We start from the raw sequence: 17,877 nt of genomic DNA, 5'->3' as shown, positions 1-17,877 counted from the left end.
GAAGACTCTTCTGAACCAGGTGGAGGTGACCACACCCTTCTGTGCACTCCCACTGAGCCCTGAGCTGACTGTTTTGAGAAGCTGAAGTCTTTAGAGCTTCCACCTCCCAACTGAGAAAATGAAAATTAATTTCTATTTAATTATAACTCAACAAACATCAATCAAGTACTGTTGCACCAATCATAGTGCTCAGGAGCCCCACACCTCTGTGCCTCTGGAGTCTCCTGGCAACAAGGGGAAGAGTGATTTCGGTGCCAGGTTTGCTTTCAGGTCTCCTGCTGAGGTCTCCCACAACAGGAGCATTTATAATAAAGTCTGAAGTGCTGAAGGTCACTCCCATGTCACACTGACGTGCTCTCAGACTTCACACAATGCTCAGTGTTAACATGTCCCATCCCCATGAACGCATTTGATCCTGGGGAACAAACTGGTGGATTCTTGCTTTACAGACAAGTCAACAGAGGCTAAGAGAGCAGAAATGCCTCTCCCACCCTTGACATACTAACGCAGGAAATGATATAGGCTAGAGGATATGAGCCCACTGACGCTCAGGAGGGGCCTCCTCAATGTCCAGCCTTTCCTCCAGGGCAGAAGCCCTAGCTGAGCTGAGGAGCTAATCCCATATTCAAGTCCCTTTGAGTATTTCAAGAGAAAAATACCCACATAACACTCTGCATATAAAGGTGTGAGTCAGTCAAAATTCAAAGCAGATCTAGGTTAACTTCTCCAGATTTGGTGATTGACCCCCCCTTCCCCCCACCCTCTGCCCCAGAGAATAAGTCCATTGTCTCCTGGCATCCATCAGGTTTGTTGTACAGCTGGTCTAGTTAGCTAAAAATCTGTCTCCAAGTTTCTTGAGGGACCTAATCAGCTGGATGTCTTACATAGTCAGGAGTGCTCCAGAAATCCTATGTAACACCGTCAGACGATATTGTTTTAGGACTTGGAGTTAGTCCTTGGAGCATGTTGAGACACATTTGACCAGGAGCTATCTAGTGATATTGACTTAAGTTCTGAGTAGGGTCTGTCTTGGTCTTTATAGTGTCTTCTGGGTAAAGGTAACACCCCAAACATAATAGGTGCTCAAGAAAACTGTGGCAAATAAACACTATTGTATTTCTGATATGGAACTCACACTTGTTTGTTTTTACATGTGCGTACACAAAGGGAAAGGTAGTTTTTTTTATTTGCCATAGATAACATCATGAAAAAGCATTTCTTTTTTTGAGAACATTCATGAAAAATACCAGCTTCTTTCCTTCTTTTTAGGCAAGACATGAAACTGTGTACTTGGGGAAAGTGATTAAGGACTTCTCCTCTGAAAGGTTTACACTGTTTTCCAGGGCTTTGGGTTGTATTCAAGGCTCCTGAACTGAAGCGAATGCTTCATAATCAAACTGAAGAACTGAGGCCACTGGTGACAACTGTCCCATAGGAAGGCGTGGAAATGTTTTGAGTAGATCATCTGTTCATTTGGTGACCAGTTTCTGACATTTAGATACCACCCTTCCAAGCAACCATGATAATACATCTGCTTTTTTCTGCCTTTTTCCAATTTGTATTCTCATCAGTAAGGTGTATAAAGTGTGGGCTTTTGGGCCCTGAGTTTCATAGCTAAACCGCTGTCTCTGTGGAATGCCTCACAAAAATCCCTGCCTATATTACATATGAATAAAGGAAATTAGGAAGTAGGAGGAGAGGACTTCACACAACCACATCTGCCTTGCCCCTATAGCAAGAAGGCTCCAAAGAAGGTTTTATCTTCTTTTGTGTAATCCACCAAAGAGATGTCACTGACGTTCACCATCAGCTTGTCCCCTTCTTGCAAGGAGAACATGGCCCCTAGATAAATGGATTGGAACCAGTTGCTGCCAATTTCACACACTGTCTTGGTCCCCATTAGGAGCTGAGTGGGCTCCGGGTAGCTGTCTGTTACCTTGGTGATGACCACGATGATGACGTCTGGCTTTTTCAGTTGGGTCCCTTGGCTGATTTCACCACACTTGGATATGGTACCTCGGAATGTGATCTGGGAGTAAACGAAGTAGTCTCCCGGCTCTGGGATCACCAGGAATTTATTGGTGTAGTTCATCCGGTTCTTGGTGAAGGCCAAGCCAAGTTCATGTTCCCAATCCAGAGCCGGGAACTGATTTTTCAAGGGCTGTGTTGGCATTTGTTTCACAACTACAAAGACAAGACAGAGGTTTAATTTGCTCGTGTTGGAACCTGTGGACTTTGCAAAAAGTGTCTCACTATTATTACTATTTTTAAATTTATTTTATTGTTATCAGTATTACAGATGTCCCCCGTTTTCCCCTTTTGCCCCCCTCCACCCACCTCCACCTTCCCTCTGAGATGCATCAGTCTGTTCCATGCATTCATGTCTCTGGGCCTATTTTGTTCATCAGTTTAGTTTTTCATTAGACTCCACATATGAATGAGATCATGTGACACTTATTTTCCTAGGGCTGGCTTACTTCGTGTCTCGTTTCTCTAAGAGAGTAAAGTGATTGAACAAAACCAACAGCTAGCAAGCTGCTCGAGGAGGAAAGAGTGGAGGACACGTGCGTGGACACTAGTTCAGAGAGTAGCATCTTAGGCCGGTGACCTGGGCAAATTCCTTTGCCTGAGTTTTCTTACCTGACTGTTTTAAACTTTACCTGGCTCCTGTGATCCTGGAAAACAGTGAAGGATCCTGGGAATCAGCTTACTGCAAAACCCCACTTTCCCCCAATGACTTAGATAAGAAGGTGGAGGCCCACATTGTTTCCCTAGGGCAGGGCCAGACACAATACCCTCCAAATTCCCATTTTTTGCCTCATAAATGACCAGTGTTTTATTCCCCACTGATTCATTGGAACAAAACACCTGTTAACGGAACTTTAATTAAGCTTCTCTCCTTCTCCCAGGCCCCTGAACTTGGGCACACCCTCAGCCCGGGTCAGGGTGCAGTTCTCCTGTCAGGGCAGCCTTCCTTCCCGCTCCCTACACCTGCTTCTTTCTAGCTTTGTTCACTCCTCTCTGTGAAAGAAAAGCCCTTTTAGCCTAACTCTGGAGACACCTGCAGACTTTATGGTCAGAGCACCTCCCTATTGCAGTAGTCGTCCCCCCCCCCCCCCCCCGCAGTAATCCTTTTGCATAAAGTCTCGTTCCTTATAAGTCGGGATTTAATCTGTATTTGACTTTCCTTTCCTTAAAAACACACAACAAAAACAGGGCGGGGGGTCAGGGGGAGATGATAATATGCGTGGAAAGGATGAAAAGAGATGGTGTGTATAAACCCCTGTTGGGAATACCGTCTAAACGACACCCATCTGCTTCAGACGTGCTGTGCAGAGAGGGGGCGTTTCAGGCACAGTCAAATGTTTCCTGTCACCCCTCTTCACACTGCGGTCCAGTGCCATGTGAAGCACAGGTAGTAATTAATAAAAATCTGCGTCAGGGCAAATATTGGAACCAGAGGCCCAGAACACTTTGGAGATGCGTCTCCGACATCGACAGGGCCAAGCTGTAAGCCAGTGTAGTTGACTCGTGGAGGGGAAGGGGCCAGGGCTCTGGGCAGCTGGGCCCCGTTCCAACCCTGACTCTGTAACTCTAGGTTATTAATCAGCCATGTAGGTTCTTCTTCTCCGAGTCCCAATTTCCTGTCTGTGAACTGGAGATAAAGCTCCCTCAGCCTTGTTCTGAAGGCCAAGGGAATGAAAGAGACACAGACATTTTTATCTCAGTGGCTGGATACGGCATTACTCAAGACATATTTCTTTTCTTTCCCCAAATAAACTAGCACCTTTCATTTTGACAGATTAAAAAATAAGCCTATTTCATTTTAATTTTTTAAATCCTCACCCAAGGACATGTTTTTATTGATTTTTAGAGAGAGAGGAAGGAAGGGAGAGGAACATTGATCAGTTGCCTCCAGTATGCACCCTGACTGGGGATTGAACCCACAACCTAGGTATGTGCCCTGATCAGAAATCGATCCTGAAACCTTTGGTGTGTGAGATTACACTCCACCTGGCCAGGACAAATCTATTTCATTATATAAAAATGTTCTTAAGTTTGCATTATTTACATGTATACATTATATAGAACATATGAATGAATGCTTTCATGAAATATATCTATAGCAAAAGAAAGTAAATAGAATCAAACCATATTTCAAATGAGATAATCTGCAGTAAACTAATACTTTTTCAGGGAAAATAAAAACGCATTTTAATTTTCTACAACTACTTTTGAAGTCCATAGTAATGACCATTATGTACTGTCAGCCACAGCTTGGGGACTGGTTTTGTTTAAAGAAGCCCTTAGCAATCTTCACCCATGGTGGTTGACCAGCAACCTGGTTCCTGGGTTTTTCTGAAGCATCTTTCCCATTGCCAACTAGACTGGGTTTCTTTTGCAACTATGATACAGGATCCGAATGTGTGTGGCCTCCCCTGGCTCCTGCACTAAGTGGCCTCTGGAGAGCTCTGTTGCTTCTTTGCAAAATCTATGAAAGGCACTTTTATTAGTCACCCGTGATAGCTTGTACTCCTTCTTTGTTGGTGTTGTAGTAGATTCAAAAAGAAAACATTCCTCCCAGATGATGCAAAATCATTTCGTCTCTAGAGAAAGGAAGTTCTGTTAAATTGGTATGCAATTAGCTCTGTCAACAGTGGCAAGTAGGAGTTTGGGTAGGAAGTGTGTCGTAATGGAAACAGTGCAGTTCTGAGAGTCAAGCTCAGCTTTCAGGTCTCCTTAGTCATGCCACTTGGGTTAAGTGAACTTAGTTGCCCAAGCCTCAGTTTCCCCATCTCGTGGGGCTAATATGCAGATTAAATAAATCATATGTGTAAAATGCCTACCACAGTGTCTGATACATATTAGGTGTCAGACCCTAGATTCCCTCACCAATTTCAACTCCCCCCATTCAATAAAAAGAGGAGTGGCATCTCCATACTCAGTTTTTAAGGTTTTCTTGCCCAGCCTTTTCAACCTCACCTGCTCTTATAGGTGAGTGGTAAGCGATGGGAACTTGGCATCTCCCTAATCCTAATCCTTACTCAGGACTCCCCACAAACAGCTTCGTCTTGAACAGATATTAAGACAAATGTCTTGGGCCCAAGGATATCACCCTGTGGGTTGCAGTTTTTTTTATAGTTCAGGAGGGTATGTTGCTTTTTGACTCTAGTGTTTCAATGGGTTTTAACATCTTTCTGCACTGCTGTGCTGTTTTCTCTGGAGTCCTAGAGGTATGTACAACTCCAGGTGTGAAACGCCAGGAGTTTCCACACTAGACTTGGGGGATGGCCAGCTGGTGATGTGACGAGATTGCTCTCAACCTCCTCACATCAATGTGAATTCTTCAGGAATACCTTCCTGAGTGTAAATGCCCAATAACTTCATTTTGAATAGGGCACAGATGGACTCAATAAATTGGCAACTCAGGGCCATTCATCTTTGACCAGATTGAGAATTACAGGAATCGCAGAGCCTGAGGAAAGCCATTTCTCACTGCCTGCATGAATGAAAGAGAGGAAGAGTAGAGGAAGGAAGAGGGCTGATGGAATCTGAGAGGAAATGCCCGGGAAACATGGGTCTTCGGATCCCTCAAGGAAGGAAGGCATCTGAAAACCCTCCGCTGAGAGGAGGAGCCTGTTACTAACGGGTGTGGTTTCTAGTCTGAAACAACTAGAATGAGCTTTGGCAAACGCACTGAAAGAACTCTCAGGCCCATGGCCCATGGCCCATGGTTTCTGGAAAACACACCAGGGAGAATTACCTGTCAGGTGTGCCCTTGGCTTATCTACTCCAGCTTCGGGAGGTGCATCTGTAAGGAACGGAGAGAAAAATGCTTTGTATGAGCCAGCAGGTGACTGGAATGAAGACAACATTTGGGGAGTTGCATGGTGCCTGCAACCGGAGAGAAATACTCCTCTTCTCCAGCCTGGTCCAGTTCCCCTCTCTGTGAATTTTTTTTTCAGGAGAAAGTCTTAAACACAAATGAATCTTGGCTCCATGACTTTGGACAAGTTATCTAATCTCAGACTTTGTTTTCTCATCTCTAAGATGGGCACATTAATTCCTGCCATGGATGGAAAGTGTTCAGAATGATTCCTGGCATATGATGGGTGCTCGATAAACCTCACCTTGTCTCTCCTTTCCTCCTACTGCCTCTGTGGGAGCTAAGTGGTCTTTTGCCTTTTTCATGTTCCCTTTAACCATATCCATTGAGATATCTGGATGGCCTAAGAGAATGGGGTGGGAATCACTCTGTAGCTATATGACCTTGATAGGCCCCTTTCCCTTTTGGGTCCTCTGCTTCCCTGTCAGTTCTCCAGAAGACCTCGATTTCCTTTTGGTTCTTAGAAAGGATTGTATTAGATGGGTGTGTCCTAATTGCAGTGATAAAGATGGTGTTTTTGATGATAAAAAGGAAAAATCACTGTATTTTGATGTGGTAGGCATTGTTCTAATGCCTTTGTAGGAATTAGCTAATTTAATCTACACAAACCCTGGGAGGTAGGTACTATCATAACCATTTTTATAGGTGAGTAAAATGAGACGGAGACAGGTGAAATTATTGCCCAAAGCTCAACCCACAGGCCCTGCACTTGGCCATGGCACCATTTTGCCTTTGTGGTGGCTGGGGAGCCCCCTCACGTCTCCTCTGGGTTTGCATCCCCCTGAACCTCCTACACCAGAGCTATCAGATACTGTATGTTCTCCCCCCCCAGAGAAGGCATCAAGTGTGAAATACTTACAAGCTCGCTGATGTGAAGGTCCAGGTTCCTGTCCTTCTGGAGTCTGTTGGGAAAGAAAGACGTGGTTCAGACCATCTGTGGTCCTTTTGACCCCCAACGTCCACTCAGCTGCCCAAAGCAGGGGCATGATTAGGAGGCTGCCGCCACCCAGCCGGGCCCTCTGAGATGAGGGAAATGGGAGTGAGAGTCCTTCGGTCGATGGGAATCTCGCACCCGAGCTCTCCGCCTGTCTCCTCCAGCACCCTGCTGACATGTCTCTCTTACGCTTGTCTCCGAAGCCCACCTTAGAGGTTCTGTCCTGAGAGCTGTCCCCATTCTTTTCTAGGCCACTCCAGCATCACGCCAGTGGTTCTGTTATTTAAACAAATAATGGCACTTGCTTCATTTCTTTTTTTTCATCACAATTTAGAAATTGGAACTATTTTTAAAAAATGATACCAAAAAAGAAAGAAGCCCTGTGTTCTCCTTCTCCTCGGTCTCTACAATTCTTTCTTGTTTTCTTGTGATGCATGGAGACTTTTTCCTCATGGCAATCCCAGCTTGCGAGCCATTGCAGGTGCCATGTGGCGCTGGGGGGGACCTGCCTTCCAGGCAGACAGGCCTGGCCCGAGGCCTGATTCCACCGTTTATTAGCAACGTAGCCTCGAGCAGGGCATTTCTCCCCGGAGCTTTGCTGGCCTCGTTTGTAAAATGGGGAGAATGACATCCGTAGCCCTAGATAACGCCCCGGTTTGAGATGAAGCTCAACTCAGATGAACAAAATAAACCAACAACCTGGAAACAGACTCCTAGATACGGAGAACAGACGGAGAGCTGTCGGGGTGCGGGGTGGGGAGCCGGGCGGAAAAGGCGAAGGAATTAAGCAGAAGAAACAAAAGTAAAACTCGCAGACACAAACAACAGCATGGTGATCAGCAGAGGGAAAGGGGGTGGGGGGAGGTGGGCGAGGGTAAAGGGGGATATTTGGTGACAGAAGGAGACTTGGCTTGGGGTGGTGAACACACAAGACAACATACAGATGATGTATTATAGAAGTGTCACCTGAAACCTATTTAATTTTATTAACTAATATCATCCCAATATATTCAATAAAAATTAAAAAAAGAAAAGAGAATGTATGAGTCAGCGCAAAGAAGGCATGGAAACTGAAGGAATCAGCACTCACGTGCGAGGATAGAAAGCTCGGGAGCAAACCTAAGCGCTTTGCTTAGGAACATGTTTCCAAAGAACCACCTCTGATATGATTTGGACTCAACCCAGATTTGGTTCTCGTAATTCTCAGTCCCCACCCACAGTAATCCTGAGGTCACCATGGACGCTTGATCAGTTTTACATCTTAAAACCTGTGTGTGTGTGTGTGAGTATACACTTGAGAATGAGGAATTGTGTGTCTGTGTGAGTAGGTGGGAAGACAGGTCCATCGATGGGAAAGAGAGTTTTTGCACCTGTGCATCTGCATGTGTCTGTGGGGTGGTGTTCTGTGCATGGACGTCTCTACATACATGTGTGTGGCCACGTGGATGTAGCTGCACCATTTCTGAGCCTAGGTCTGGGAACAGTTCTGTGATAATAGTGATTCTGTTAGAACCTAGACTGTCAGGCTCATTTTACTCCCAAGCCACACAACCAAACCTCCCCTGGCAGCCCTCTTGAGGACAAAGATCTTATCTTTGATTGACAAACTGACTTCATGGTCTCTCCAGCTCCCTTTTCTCTGCTTCCTAACCCTGTTAATGGTGCCAGTACTGCTTCCCCTCAGTTACCAGGCCTAAATCTTGCTTCTTTCTTCTTCCACAAACCCCAACTGTCATTTTTATTTTGCATGTTTTCTCTTTTGTGAATCCACTTTAGGCCTCAGCATGCTGCTCACCTGGGCTCTCCCAAGAACCTCCTAACAGCTCTCTCCTGCATCTGGTTTCTTCTTTTCTCTAACCCATCTCCTAGCCTGCCTTCAGAGGGCTTTTTCCAAAGCATCACTTTATATTGACCTTTAAAGTTCCAGTTTACCATCCCATCCCATAGGTGGGGGACTCAGGGGAAATTTCCCCTGACCTGAGTCTTACAGGTCTCACAGGTATCAGCCAGGTGGTAAAAGGTAATAACCATTCCTGGCAAGGCCAACAGCTTGTGCAAGAGTAAGGAGGCCCAACAGCGCGTGGAAACAATTGGGCAACTGCAAGGATTTCTGCTGCCAGAAACACAACGAACACATTGCATACGTTTAGCACAGGGTCACGAGGACAATGGTCTTTGAAAACCCAATTGATGTGACTACTTGTCCAGCATCAATAACTTTGGTGGGCTTGGGAGGCTGAGAAGCAGCCTAGAAATGAGCTTCTTTTGTAGCCTGTTTCCTTAGTTGCTATTGAGAGAGCTGATGAAGAATCAGTCTTTTGACAATGCAGAAAACCGAAGGTGGGGTTCTCGAAGAGAATGGGGAAGAGCTCGGTTGCATCCTGCTGTGTAGGGAATGGTACCTTTCCTGATTGGCTTTCTCTGACTCATTCATTCTTTTAAGAAATCTTCTCGAACATCCTGCTGATTTTTAGCTAAGCAGACACTCAGATAAGAGTCAGGAACATTCCTTGTGGCTCATAGACCCCTTGTTATTAACATGTATTTGGGATGTGAACACATTTTTCTATTTGCTCTGCTGGATTTCTGTAACTTAGGAACACATTTTGTTTTCACATCTGGGTGGATGTGTATGGATTTTAGTGGCCTCAGAATGCCATGAAATATCTGGAGGCTGTGATAGTGCCAGCTGGCAGGTGTTGAGGAACACAACATCCCCAGAGTCCCCAAGAAGAACATCATTGTCATCTGGGACTCTTTTTCCAAGACCAACATGTAAAGCCTCCCATTGCTGTTTTCTTAATAAGGCTCTATTACGAGAGGAAGATTATTGCAACAGGAGGCAGGAATGAACAAAGAGAAGATTTGAGTGGAAGAAATAGTGGTTTATTTGGGGAAAGTTTTACGCATTCGAGTTGGCTCAATGCCTGCTCTCAAAATGGTTGCTGGCAACACCAGGCCAATAAAATGTCTACTGTCATCCAACCTTGACTCATCTCCATTGCTCCTGGGCTCCTCTGGGTTCCTGAAGGTGAGGGCAACATTGACTTCCTAATCTGAAGAGACACAGTATTCAAGAGCACCCCAGAAGACTGTGATTGATTTCTCCTTAAATGCCTCTCCAACCGCTGGCTGAGAACCAGGGTCCTATTCCATTTCCCCTCGAGTGGCAGGTTGGGATCCTTTAGGGGCCGTGGAAGGCTCCCTCGGTCCGCAGTTTGCTTCTGGACTTCTGCCCTTTCGGAATGCAAAGGGGCTGAGGGAATGGAAAGTACCCCCACCCCATGCATTTCAAAACCTGAGCTGTTTGCTACTGTCAGCTGCAGGGCCTCATTGAAGAGCCCAGGCTGGCAGATGACCTCTTGTAGCCACTGCCCTGCAGCAGGCGGGCAGTGTGTGGCCTGTGGGGTGGGACTGCCGGGCACTGACTGATGAGTGTGTTGGCTTCAACACGTGAACAAATGAATCCCGGACCCCCCAGCTAGGAGCTGCAGGCGTGCTTGGGATCGCCCCCACAGCTCGCCGGCCCTCCCTGCCTTTGCTCTTGCATAGCTCACCTCCCCCACCTCGGGTTCCTCTGCCGTTTGGCCACAGCCTGACCTTTGGAGTGAGCGGGGCTTCTCTTCCAGGAGTGCCAGGACCCCCTGAGGCCACAGTAGGGGCAACTGAGTGCTCTGCGTTTTGCAACTTACAAAACACTTTTATCTCAACTATCTGCTTCCTCGAGACAACACGGAAAGGGGATTATTTTGTCCTCCTTGTGCCAGCAGAGGAAACACTTGAGTGAGATAAAAGGGTCCCCCAAGGTGGAGCGGGTAGGGAAATAATGTCTGTCGAGCATCTGCTTCACAGCAATCGCTTCTGGACATCTCCTTGCAGGATTCTCACCCGGTGCTAAGAGGACAGCACCTCCCCATTAATGGACATGGCGTGCAGGGCTTCCGGAGGTCAGGCACCTGGTGCCTTCCTCCACCCTTCTATCCCTTCAGCAAACACTCTAGGTGCTCTCGGGAGGAAGGGGACCAGCATTTACTGAGCACTTACTATGCTACAGGCACTTTGCAGGTGTCATTGGTAAATCTCCCGCCCCGCCCCAGGAGGTGTAATTTGTAGGGCATATGCCCAGGGCCTGAGCAGTGTTTAGGAGGGTGCATATGGTAGATGTGAACCCCAATGCCACACTCCAGCTGTATGACTGGGGCACATGGCTTGACCCTTCTAAGCCTCAGTTTTATCATCTCTAAACTGGAGATAATAGGAGTACTTTGCTCACTGCGCGACTTCAAGGTTTGACTAAGATGAGGCACGTGGTACTAACAGCAAACAAGTGTTGCATGTGCACCAGACAGCACGCTAAGAGCTTTATCGACCTGATCCCATTTGTTCTTCTCAAAACCCTAAATGTGAAAAAGCCTAGAACGGAGTCTGGCATATAATAAATGATTATAAGGTTGCAACTGTGATGTGCTGAAGCCAGGCTTTCCCTCAAGTCCGTGTCACTCTGAAGCCTGAGCTGGCATCACTATGAGGTCCTGTTCTGGGAGGAGATGAGGGGTCTCAGGGACATGGGAGGGAACAGGGGTGCGAGGAACAAGGGCCAAGAGCCTTGCAGGAAGGGGTGGAAATGAGATTAGAGGGAGCCAAGAGGAACATGGGGGAGAATGTATACAGATGCTTCTAGAAGTAGGACCTGGAAGGGAAGGACAGAGGTAGGGTGCTGGTACAACTCTGGGAAGCAGTGTCCCCTATGGCATCCCTGACAATTCACCGCCCAGCACTGAGTGCTCGGGCTGGGCCCGTGGGGTGCGTTCTGTCATGCCTGGAGCACAGTGCCTGGAGAGGATGGTGGCCTGGCCTGTGGACCCATCCCCAGGACTGTGGGAGCCGCCAAGGACCTAAAGAAGGCCCAGGCCATGGCCAAGTGCAGCTGGGTCAAGAATGGATTGGAGTGTGGTTTGTGGGTTTCGAGACCAGGGTAGAGGAGGAGGCATGGAGACAGCTCACAAATATCAGAGGCTGAGAAAAGCCCTCCAACGCCCAGACCCTCTACCTCGCCCAGACCCTCTACCTCGCCCGGTGATGCAGGTTCCAGGACAGGTGGAGAAGTTCCCTCTGATGAAATTTCCATGATCAGGGAAATACCCTAATTACTATGTAACGACCTCCCACCTTCTGCCGACACTAGAAGCACTTTAATTCTAATGACCCCATTTCATGCATAAGGGAGCGGAGGCCCGGAAAGGTAAGGCAACACGGCTGGGAAGCGGCTAGGTCGGAATTCAAACTGGGTTTGAACATCTGACCCACTGTTTTTCTAAGACGCAAATCTAACACTCTCCAGGAGTCTCAATATCCTAAACCATTTTGCTGTGTCTACTTTTTTTGTATAGGTAACATATACATTTTGTACATGAGGGTATATATTTGAAAATGTATATACACTTGTCACCCTCACCTGGACAAGAGCAGAGCCACCAGTCTCTTGTACCCTTCCTGAGACAGTCTGTGCATTTATAAACATTCATACATGTGAATATGTATTATTTTTTTGGAAAAGAAGCGTTCCTTATTCCACCTGCTGTTACGTCCTTTGTTTTTCCCCTTAATGACACACCTGGGAGAAATTCTCCATCCTTACATCTGGAGATGCCTCATAAAAAGGAAAACACGGCAGTTGCAGTTTCCCATTTCATGGAAGGACCATGATGTATTTAATCGATGCCTTGTTTATGGGCACGTCACCTAAAGGCATTTATTCCAAACCTTTTCACATCTAATTTTGATTTCTACTCGGCAACTTACCTGGTAATGAGTGTGTCACGTTGAACCTTTCCTTACTCAACCAACCCCTGAAGGAAGAGTCCACTTAAAATATATATATATATTTAACAATCCTAGGAACTGTTTTGTTGTTGTTAATAAAAACCTGGACCATCCCTACAGTTGCTGTTGTTTTTCCGATGTCTGATCTGGGGACCTAGTAAGAATGGAGTCAGTCCTGTTTGCTGGTGGAATGAGGCCAAGTGACTGTAGAAGTAGAACCTAGGTTTGGCTCTGACACCCCCCCCCCCGACCTGCTCTATGACCCTAAACTTTTCTTTCCCGTCTCTGATCCTTGGTTTCCTCAACCGTAAAACAAGGAGATAGGACTAGACCAAGGGGCAATAAACTTTCTGTAAAGAACCACACAGTAGACATTAGCTTGGCAGGCGAGTACAGTCACTGTCACGATTACCCAACCCTATTGTCGTGCCATGAAGACAGCTACAGACAGTGCTTAAGTGAATGGGCGTGGCTATGTTCTAATAAAACTTTATTTACAAAAACAGGAAGTGGCTGAGATTTCGCCCGTGGGCCATGGTTGCTGACCCCAGGACTAAGGGCATTTCTATCTCTTAGTTTCTATGGATCTGTGAAGAGCTTTCTTCTTCTACTTAGGAGAAGGAAGGAGACAAATACCCACCCAGTGCCCACACTGCCAGGCACCCACTGGGGCCATGTGGAGGCTGCTCGGAACCTCCTAGCGGTTCTGTTGGGTAGGTGATAGGGGAAAACTGAAGCTCAGGGTGGTTGTGTACGTTGCTCACTCTCTTCCTTTGGAGCCCCTTTGAGCTCTTCTCAAGCCTCAACTCTTTTTTAAGTTAGATTAGAAAAGATCCTTCGCAATGCCAACCTCCTGTGGCTGTTCCGAGGATGGAAAGAGGAAATCCCTTAGAGCAGGCCTGGCAGAGGGAACAGACAAGTAAAGAGAAGGAACAGAAGAACACTTGGAGTGCTGGGGAGCAGAGGGAAGGCAGGGTGGCTGGAGGCCAGCGATGGGGCAGGGAGAGGAGGCCACAGAGGCAGGGCTATGACACAATCTAGTGAAAGTTGTCAAAGAGTCACTTTGGCCCCTGTGTGGAGAATCAAGCCCAGGCTTGTCTTGATAGAATTTCTTGTTTTACACAAGGGTGACCGATTCATTTGTCTATAAAAGGGGTGGATGGAAAGTGCTTTCCATGATCACAAAGCTCGATTGTGAGTGGAGAGGGAGGCAACATGGAAACCAAAGAAACCTGGATTTGCCAACTCAGACACTTAGGTGGGTCGCCTCCCAGCTTTGTGACCTTAGGTGCTCACAGACTCTCCTTCAAGTCCCTCTTCACCAAAAGTGGGTGCTCACCACCCCCACTGCATTTCTGTGTTCAGCGGGCTTATCTTTGTGAGAGCTCTCTACACATGTGAAATGGGAGTTACTATCATGTCATTAGTATCACTGGTATTATTATTATTGGCTTATCTTCTGCTGCTGGGCTTGCTGCTTAGGGCTGCGAATGCCTTAGAAGGGCTGGGTGACCCTCCTCTCTTACTTTTCCTAGTGTGAGAGTGGATTGGCTTGGACCTGGTGCATTATAAATCCTTTAAAGACTGCAGAGGCCATTTTCTTCTCAATGACCTGGGAGCTATCTCTTTGAAATGTGAGGGACAGCCTGGCACAGTGGAGGGGAGCCCTGAGCAGGGGATCAGATGGTCTGGTTTGCACTTTAAGCTGTATAACCTTAAATGGCCTTGTTACCGCCAATGGCCTGTGTTGTCTGACGGGCTTTGAGCTGTAATGGAGTCTGTGGCCTGTACCTCAGGTATAGCTTTCTAGCCACCACCGACTTCCTTCCCTCCTCCAGAAGTCCTTCCCTGGACCACCACTTTCCCCAAGGCTGAGCTAAGAGAACATTTGGAATTCCACAGCATGTAGCCTATTTCCTCGTCACGCATCAGACCTGGAGCTTCCTAAGGCCAAAATCAAGTTTTCTTGGTGGTTGTCTGGTGCTTGGCATAGAGTGACAATCGCATCATAGCAACTGTGTGAGTCTAGTTCTCCCCATCGGCAAAGTACAAACTGCTCCTGCACGTGCCTTCCTGCCGCTGTCGAAGTGTTGATATTAGTGTCCGCTTTTGGTAGAAGAGGAAATAGGCTCAGAGAAATGAAGTCACATGCCTATTTTCACACGGCCAGACGTGGCTGAGCTAGGAATCAAACTCAGGTTTCTAAGAGCCACACTCACCCAAACTCTGCTCGGTGACCTGGTTTTCCTTCCTTGAATCCCATCTTTTTTTTTTTAAGACAAATATTCTTTTCTTTCTGTTAAACTGAATATACAATTATTGTTCCCTAGGTAACCAACTCTTGTTCATAAGTACAATTTAATTTCATGTTCACAAAACACAGACGAATTCCATCTTCTTTAGTCTCCTCTGAGCTGGTTATTGTCTGTAAGCCGCTCTGGAGCCACCCTTCTTGGCCCTTCCTGTGCTCTTGGAGGCTGACCTCTGGGCACACTTGTCTGCTGGGAGCAGGGTGGCCCGAGCTTCCCTCCCCCTTCCTCTTCCTGCCCTGCAGTTTTGGCAGCCTCTGGCTTTCCTTTACTCCGCCTGCAGCTCCTCTGGGCAGGCCCCCTCCTTCATGTTAGGTTTCCTTGGGTTCCTCTAAATCTCCTCCGTCCTTTTGCCCCTTCAGGCCAAGGTTTGGGGACCTGTCTCCCTCTGTGGCTAATCCCCAGGATGCTCCCAGCCTTGGAGGTTCCCTTTAATCCACTTGCGTTTCAGCAAATTGACCCTTCCTTGAACCCATTTCCACTTCTTTGAACACTCTTTACACTCTCTTATTTGAATGGGCCGGCTGTTTCTTTCCAGGACCTCAATTGCTGCATGGGACCCAACCTCACCCTCATTTCCCTTTGTCTTTCTTCTGACTCACCAAGAGTTACATCTCCTGGCCAAACCATGGCTCCAAATGTCCTCACATGTCCACTCTCCAGGGAGGGTGGTTTAATAAAGGGAATGGAGTTAGCCTTTTCATCTCCTGTGTACCTACAACAGGGCAGACACCCAGCGCCTTCCCTCATAGGTTCCTGTCTAGCGATAGCTCCCGTCTCGAACCTTCTTCCTGACTGGGCAAGTCACTGGCCCCTCTGGACCGTGGCACCCACCTGAAGTTCTTCTAGATCAACAAAGGTGTTCTCTGGCTCCTGCCAGCAGAGGCATCTCAGACATGGTTTGGGGCAGAGCGAGTGTTTCCCTTCAGACCGCAGGAGAGCGCAGGCCACTGAGTCACTCTGCCTCGGGAGCAGCCGTCTCTTTCGGGACAGAGATGGACAGCGTCCCAGGGTGTCAACTGGATGCTGCAGTTTGGCTTCCCAGGAAACAGCACCATGGGATCTTGGGGTCACAGCCTGACCTTTCGGGCCCTGCATTGCTCCTCTAACATAAACAGCATGTTTGCTGAATGACGGCACGTGGCCTCGGACCCTGCCGCCTGATCGCGAAGCCTGCCGACCCTGCCGGGTGGTGAGAGCTACACTTCAGCCACAGCCTGCTCTCTGCCTCTCTGGGTCTCTGCTCTGAAGTTGGCCAGCACTGCTTGGAAGCCAGGTTTCTAATTAAACCAGCTGAAAAGCCTGTTTTCTCCTATGGAATGTAATACTTTGGACTGAAATTAAATCAGTCATCAACAAATTATGCAAGAGCATTTTTAAAAAGGGATATTACTTGAAAGGCACATTCTTCCGGCTTTAAGATTTTTGATGTTCCCAGTTGAGAATGACAAGCTTTTGCCTTGATACCTGTATCCCCTCATTATTTCCTAGACCCTCTCTCCATATTTTTTGACTAAGGTCCCCCCCCCCCCCCCCGCAAGACCTGAATGACAGACAATCTGGCAGACAGTTCTTTTTGAAGCACTGAAAAAGATTTTGTTCTAATCTCAAGCAAGGGGGTTGATTAAATAAATTGTACCACATACATCTATAGGAATATAATACAGCCATCTATATCCTTATGCTGCTCTGAATTTATTAACAATAAATTCAATGATAACATATTAAGACACTCAAAATAATCCCATCTTATTAAAAAATATGAAATTACATACCCCCAAATGTTAACATTTTAGAGTGGCCACCTTATGAGGTTATGAGTAATGATAATTCTTTTCCTAATTTGTACTTTCTAACTTTTTTCAATGACTGTGTATTAGTTATGCAATTGAAAGAATTTCTTTGTGTTTTTTTTTTTTTTTTTTTAAGAAGAGGAACAGTCTCAACTTATCAGTGCACTACGATTACAATTGTCTAAAACTATGTGGCTTGAGATCTTTCGCATATGAACATAAAAAGGCACAATTCACTCCCTGGAAATATTGAGAACAAACCCTGAATTGGGCCTCTCCACCCCTCATGTTCTGCATTTCCTCTGCATGTCGAAGCAAGAGGGACAAGGAGGGTGATGGATCAGGGAGCCCTACCCGGGGTATCCTTAGCTTGCAGGTGCCCGCAGAGGGTCTGCTGAGCCCCAGGGCAGCTCGCAGTCTTGCTTACCTGGGATGCACAGCCCTCTCCGTGGGCTCTGAGCTGGCCAACGAGCAGGTAGGTGGTGAGCGCTGCCAGGATGGGGAGTGACACCAGGCAACAGGTGAGAGCCCAGCGGGTGCTGCTGCTGCTCCTGGCTGCCAGCCCAGCTCTGGCCTTGGGCCTGCAGCTGTCGTCCTCGGGCAGCATTTCCACTCTGGCTGTTTCCCCAAAGCCCAGCCCCAGGTCCTCTGCCATGGTCTTGCTGGTCCTGGAGACAGAGCTGACTCCTCTGGGGCAGGGAGCCCCCCCATTAAATAGAAGACCAGCTCTCACAGTGGGTGAATTAATCGCTGCCTACTCCTCCCCCTGGCCTCTCCTCTCCCCTCCACAGCACGCTGCGCCCCGCCCTGCGAGGGAATGCACCGCCTACAACAGAAACCAAATTTGGTTTAAGGAAAGAGAAGAAAGCTTCCCGAGCGTATTTATATACAGCGTGCTCATGTGCCCCTTCCTTCGTTTACAGAAGGAAGTCAGGAAAGTCCCCAGAGGACGAGAGAGAGAATTCATCAAGTCGTCAGGCCGGGTGAATGGAAACCTACCTGTTCCCGGGGAGGCTGCGGGCCCTGCGAGTCTGGAAGTGCCTGCGAGTCGGGAAAGTGCCTGCCGCTGGAAGTGAAAGTGAGGCCGGGAGGTGCGTGGAGCCCGCACCCTGGGAGAGGGAATGGGCCTGC

General features: G+C 47.4%; 1 protein-coding gene across 2 annotated transcripts; it reads right to left on the bottom strand.

Annotated features, from left to right (window-relative positions):
• Positions 1-1,729: 1,729 nt before the first annotated feature.
• Positions 1,730-17,428, bottom strand: TNFSF15 (TNF superfamily member 15). 2 transcript variants are annotated; one of them, XM_087823224.1, is made up of 5 exons: positions 17,174-17,401; positions 9,742-9,751; positions 6,747-6,782; positions 5,765-5,812; positions 1,730-2,184 (listed from the first exon to the last, which is right to left on the bottom strand). In XM_087823224.1, exons 1-5 carry the CDS (start codon positions 17,399-17,401, stop codon positions 1,730-1,732), a joined length of 777 nt encoding a protein of 258 aa, XP_087679350.1. The 2 variants fall into 2 exon arrangements, with proteins under 2 accessions (XP_087679350.1, XP_016066570.1); XM_016211084.2 differs by lacking the exon at positions 9,742-9,751 and having other exon boundaries at positions 6,747-6,789; positions 17,174-17,428.
• Positions 17,429-17,877: the final 449 nt, after the last annotated feature.

Source organism: Miniopterus natalensis, chromosome 12, assembly GCF_054644295.1.
Source record: "Miniopterus natalensis isolate mMinNat1 chromosome 12, mMinNat1.hap1, whole genome shotgun sequence".
Classification (NCBI taxonomy): domain Eukaryota; kingdom Metazoa; phylum Chordata; class Mammalia; order Chiroptera; family Miniopteridae; genus Miniopterus; species Miniopterus natalensis.
Note: the sequence above shows the minus strand (reverse complement) of the source record. Positions and strands in the feature narration are given on the sequence as shown.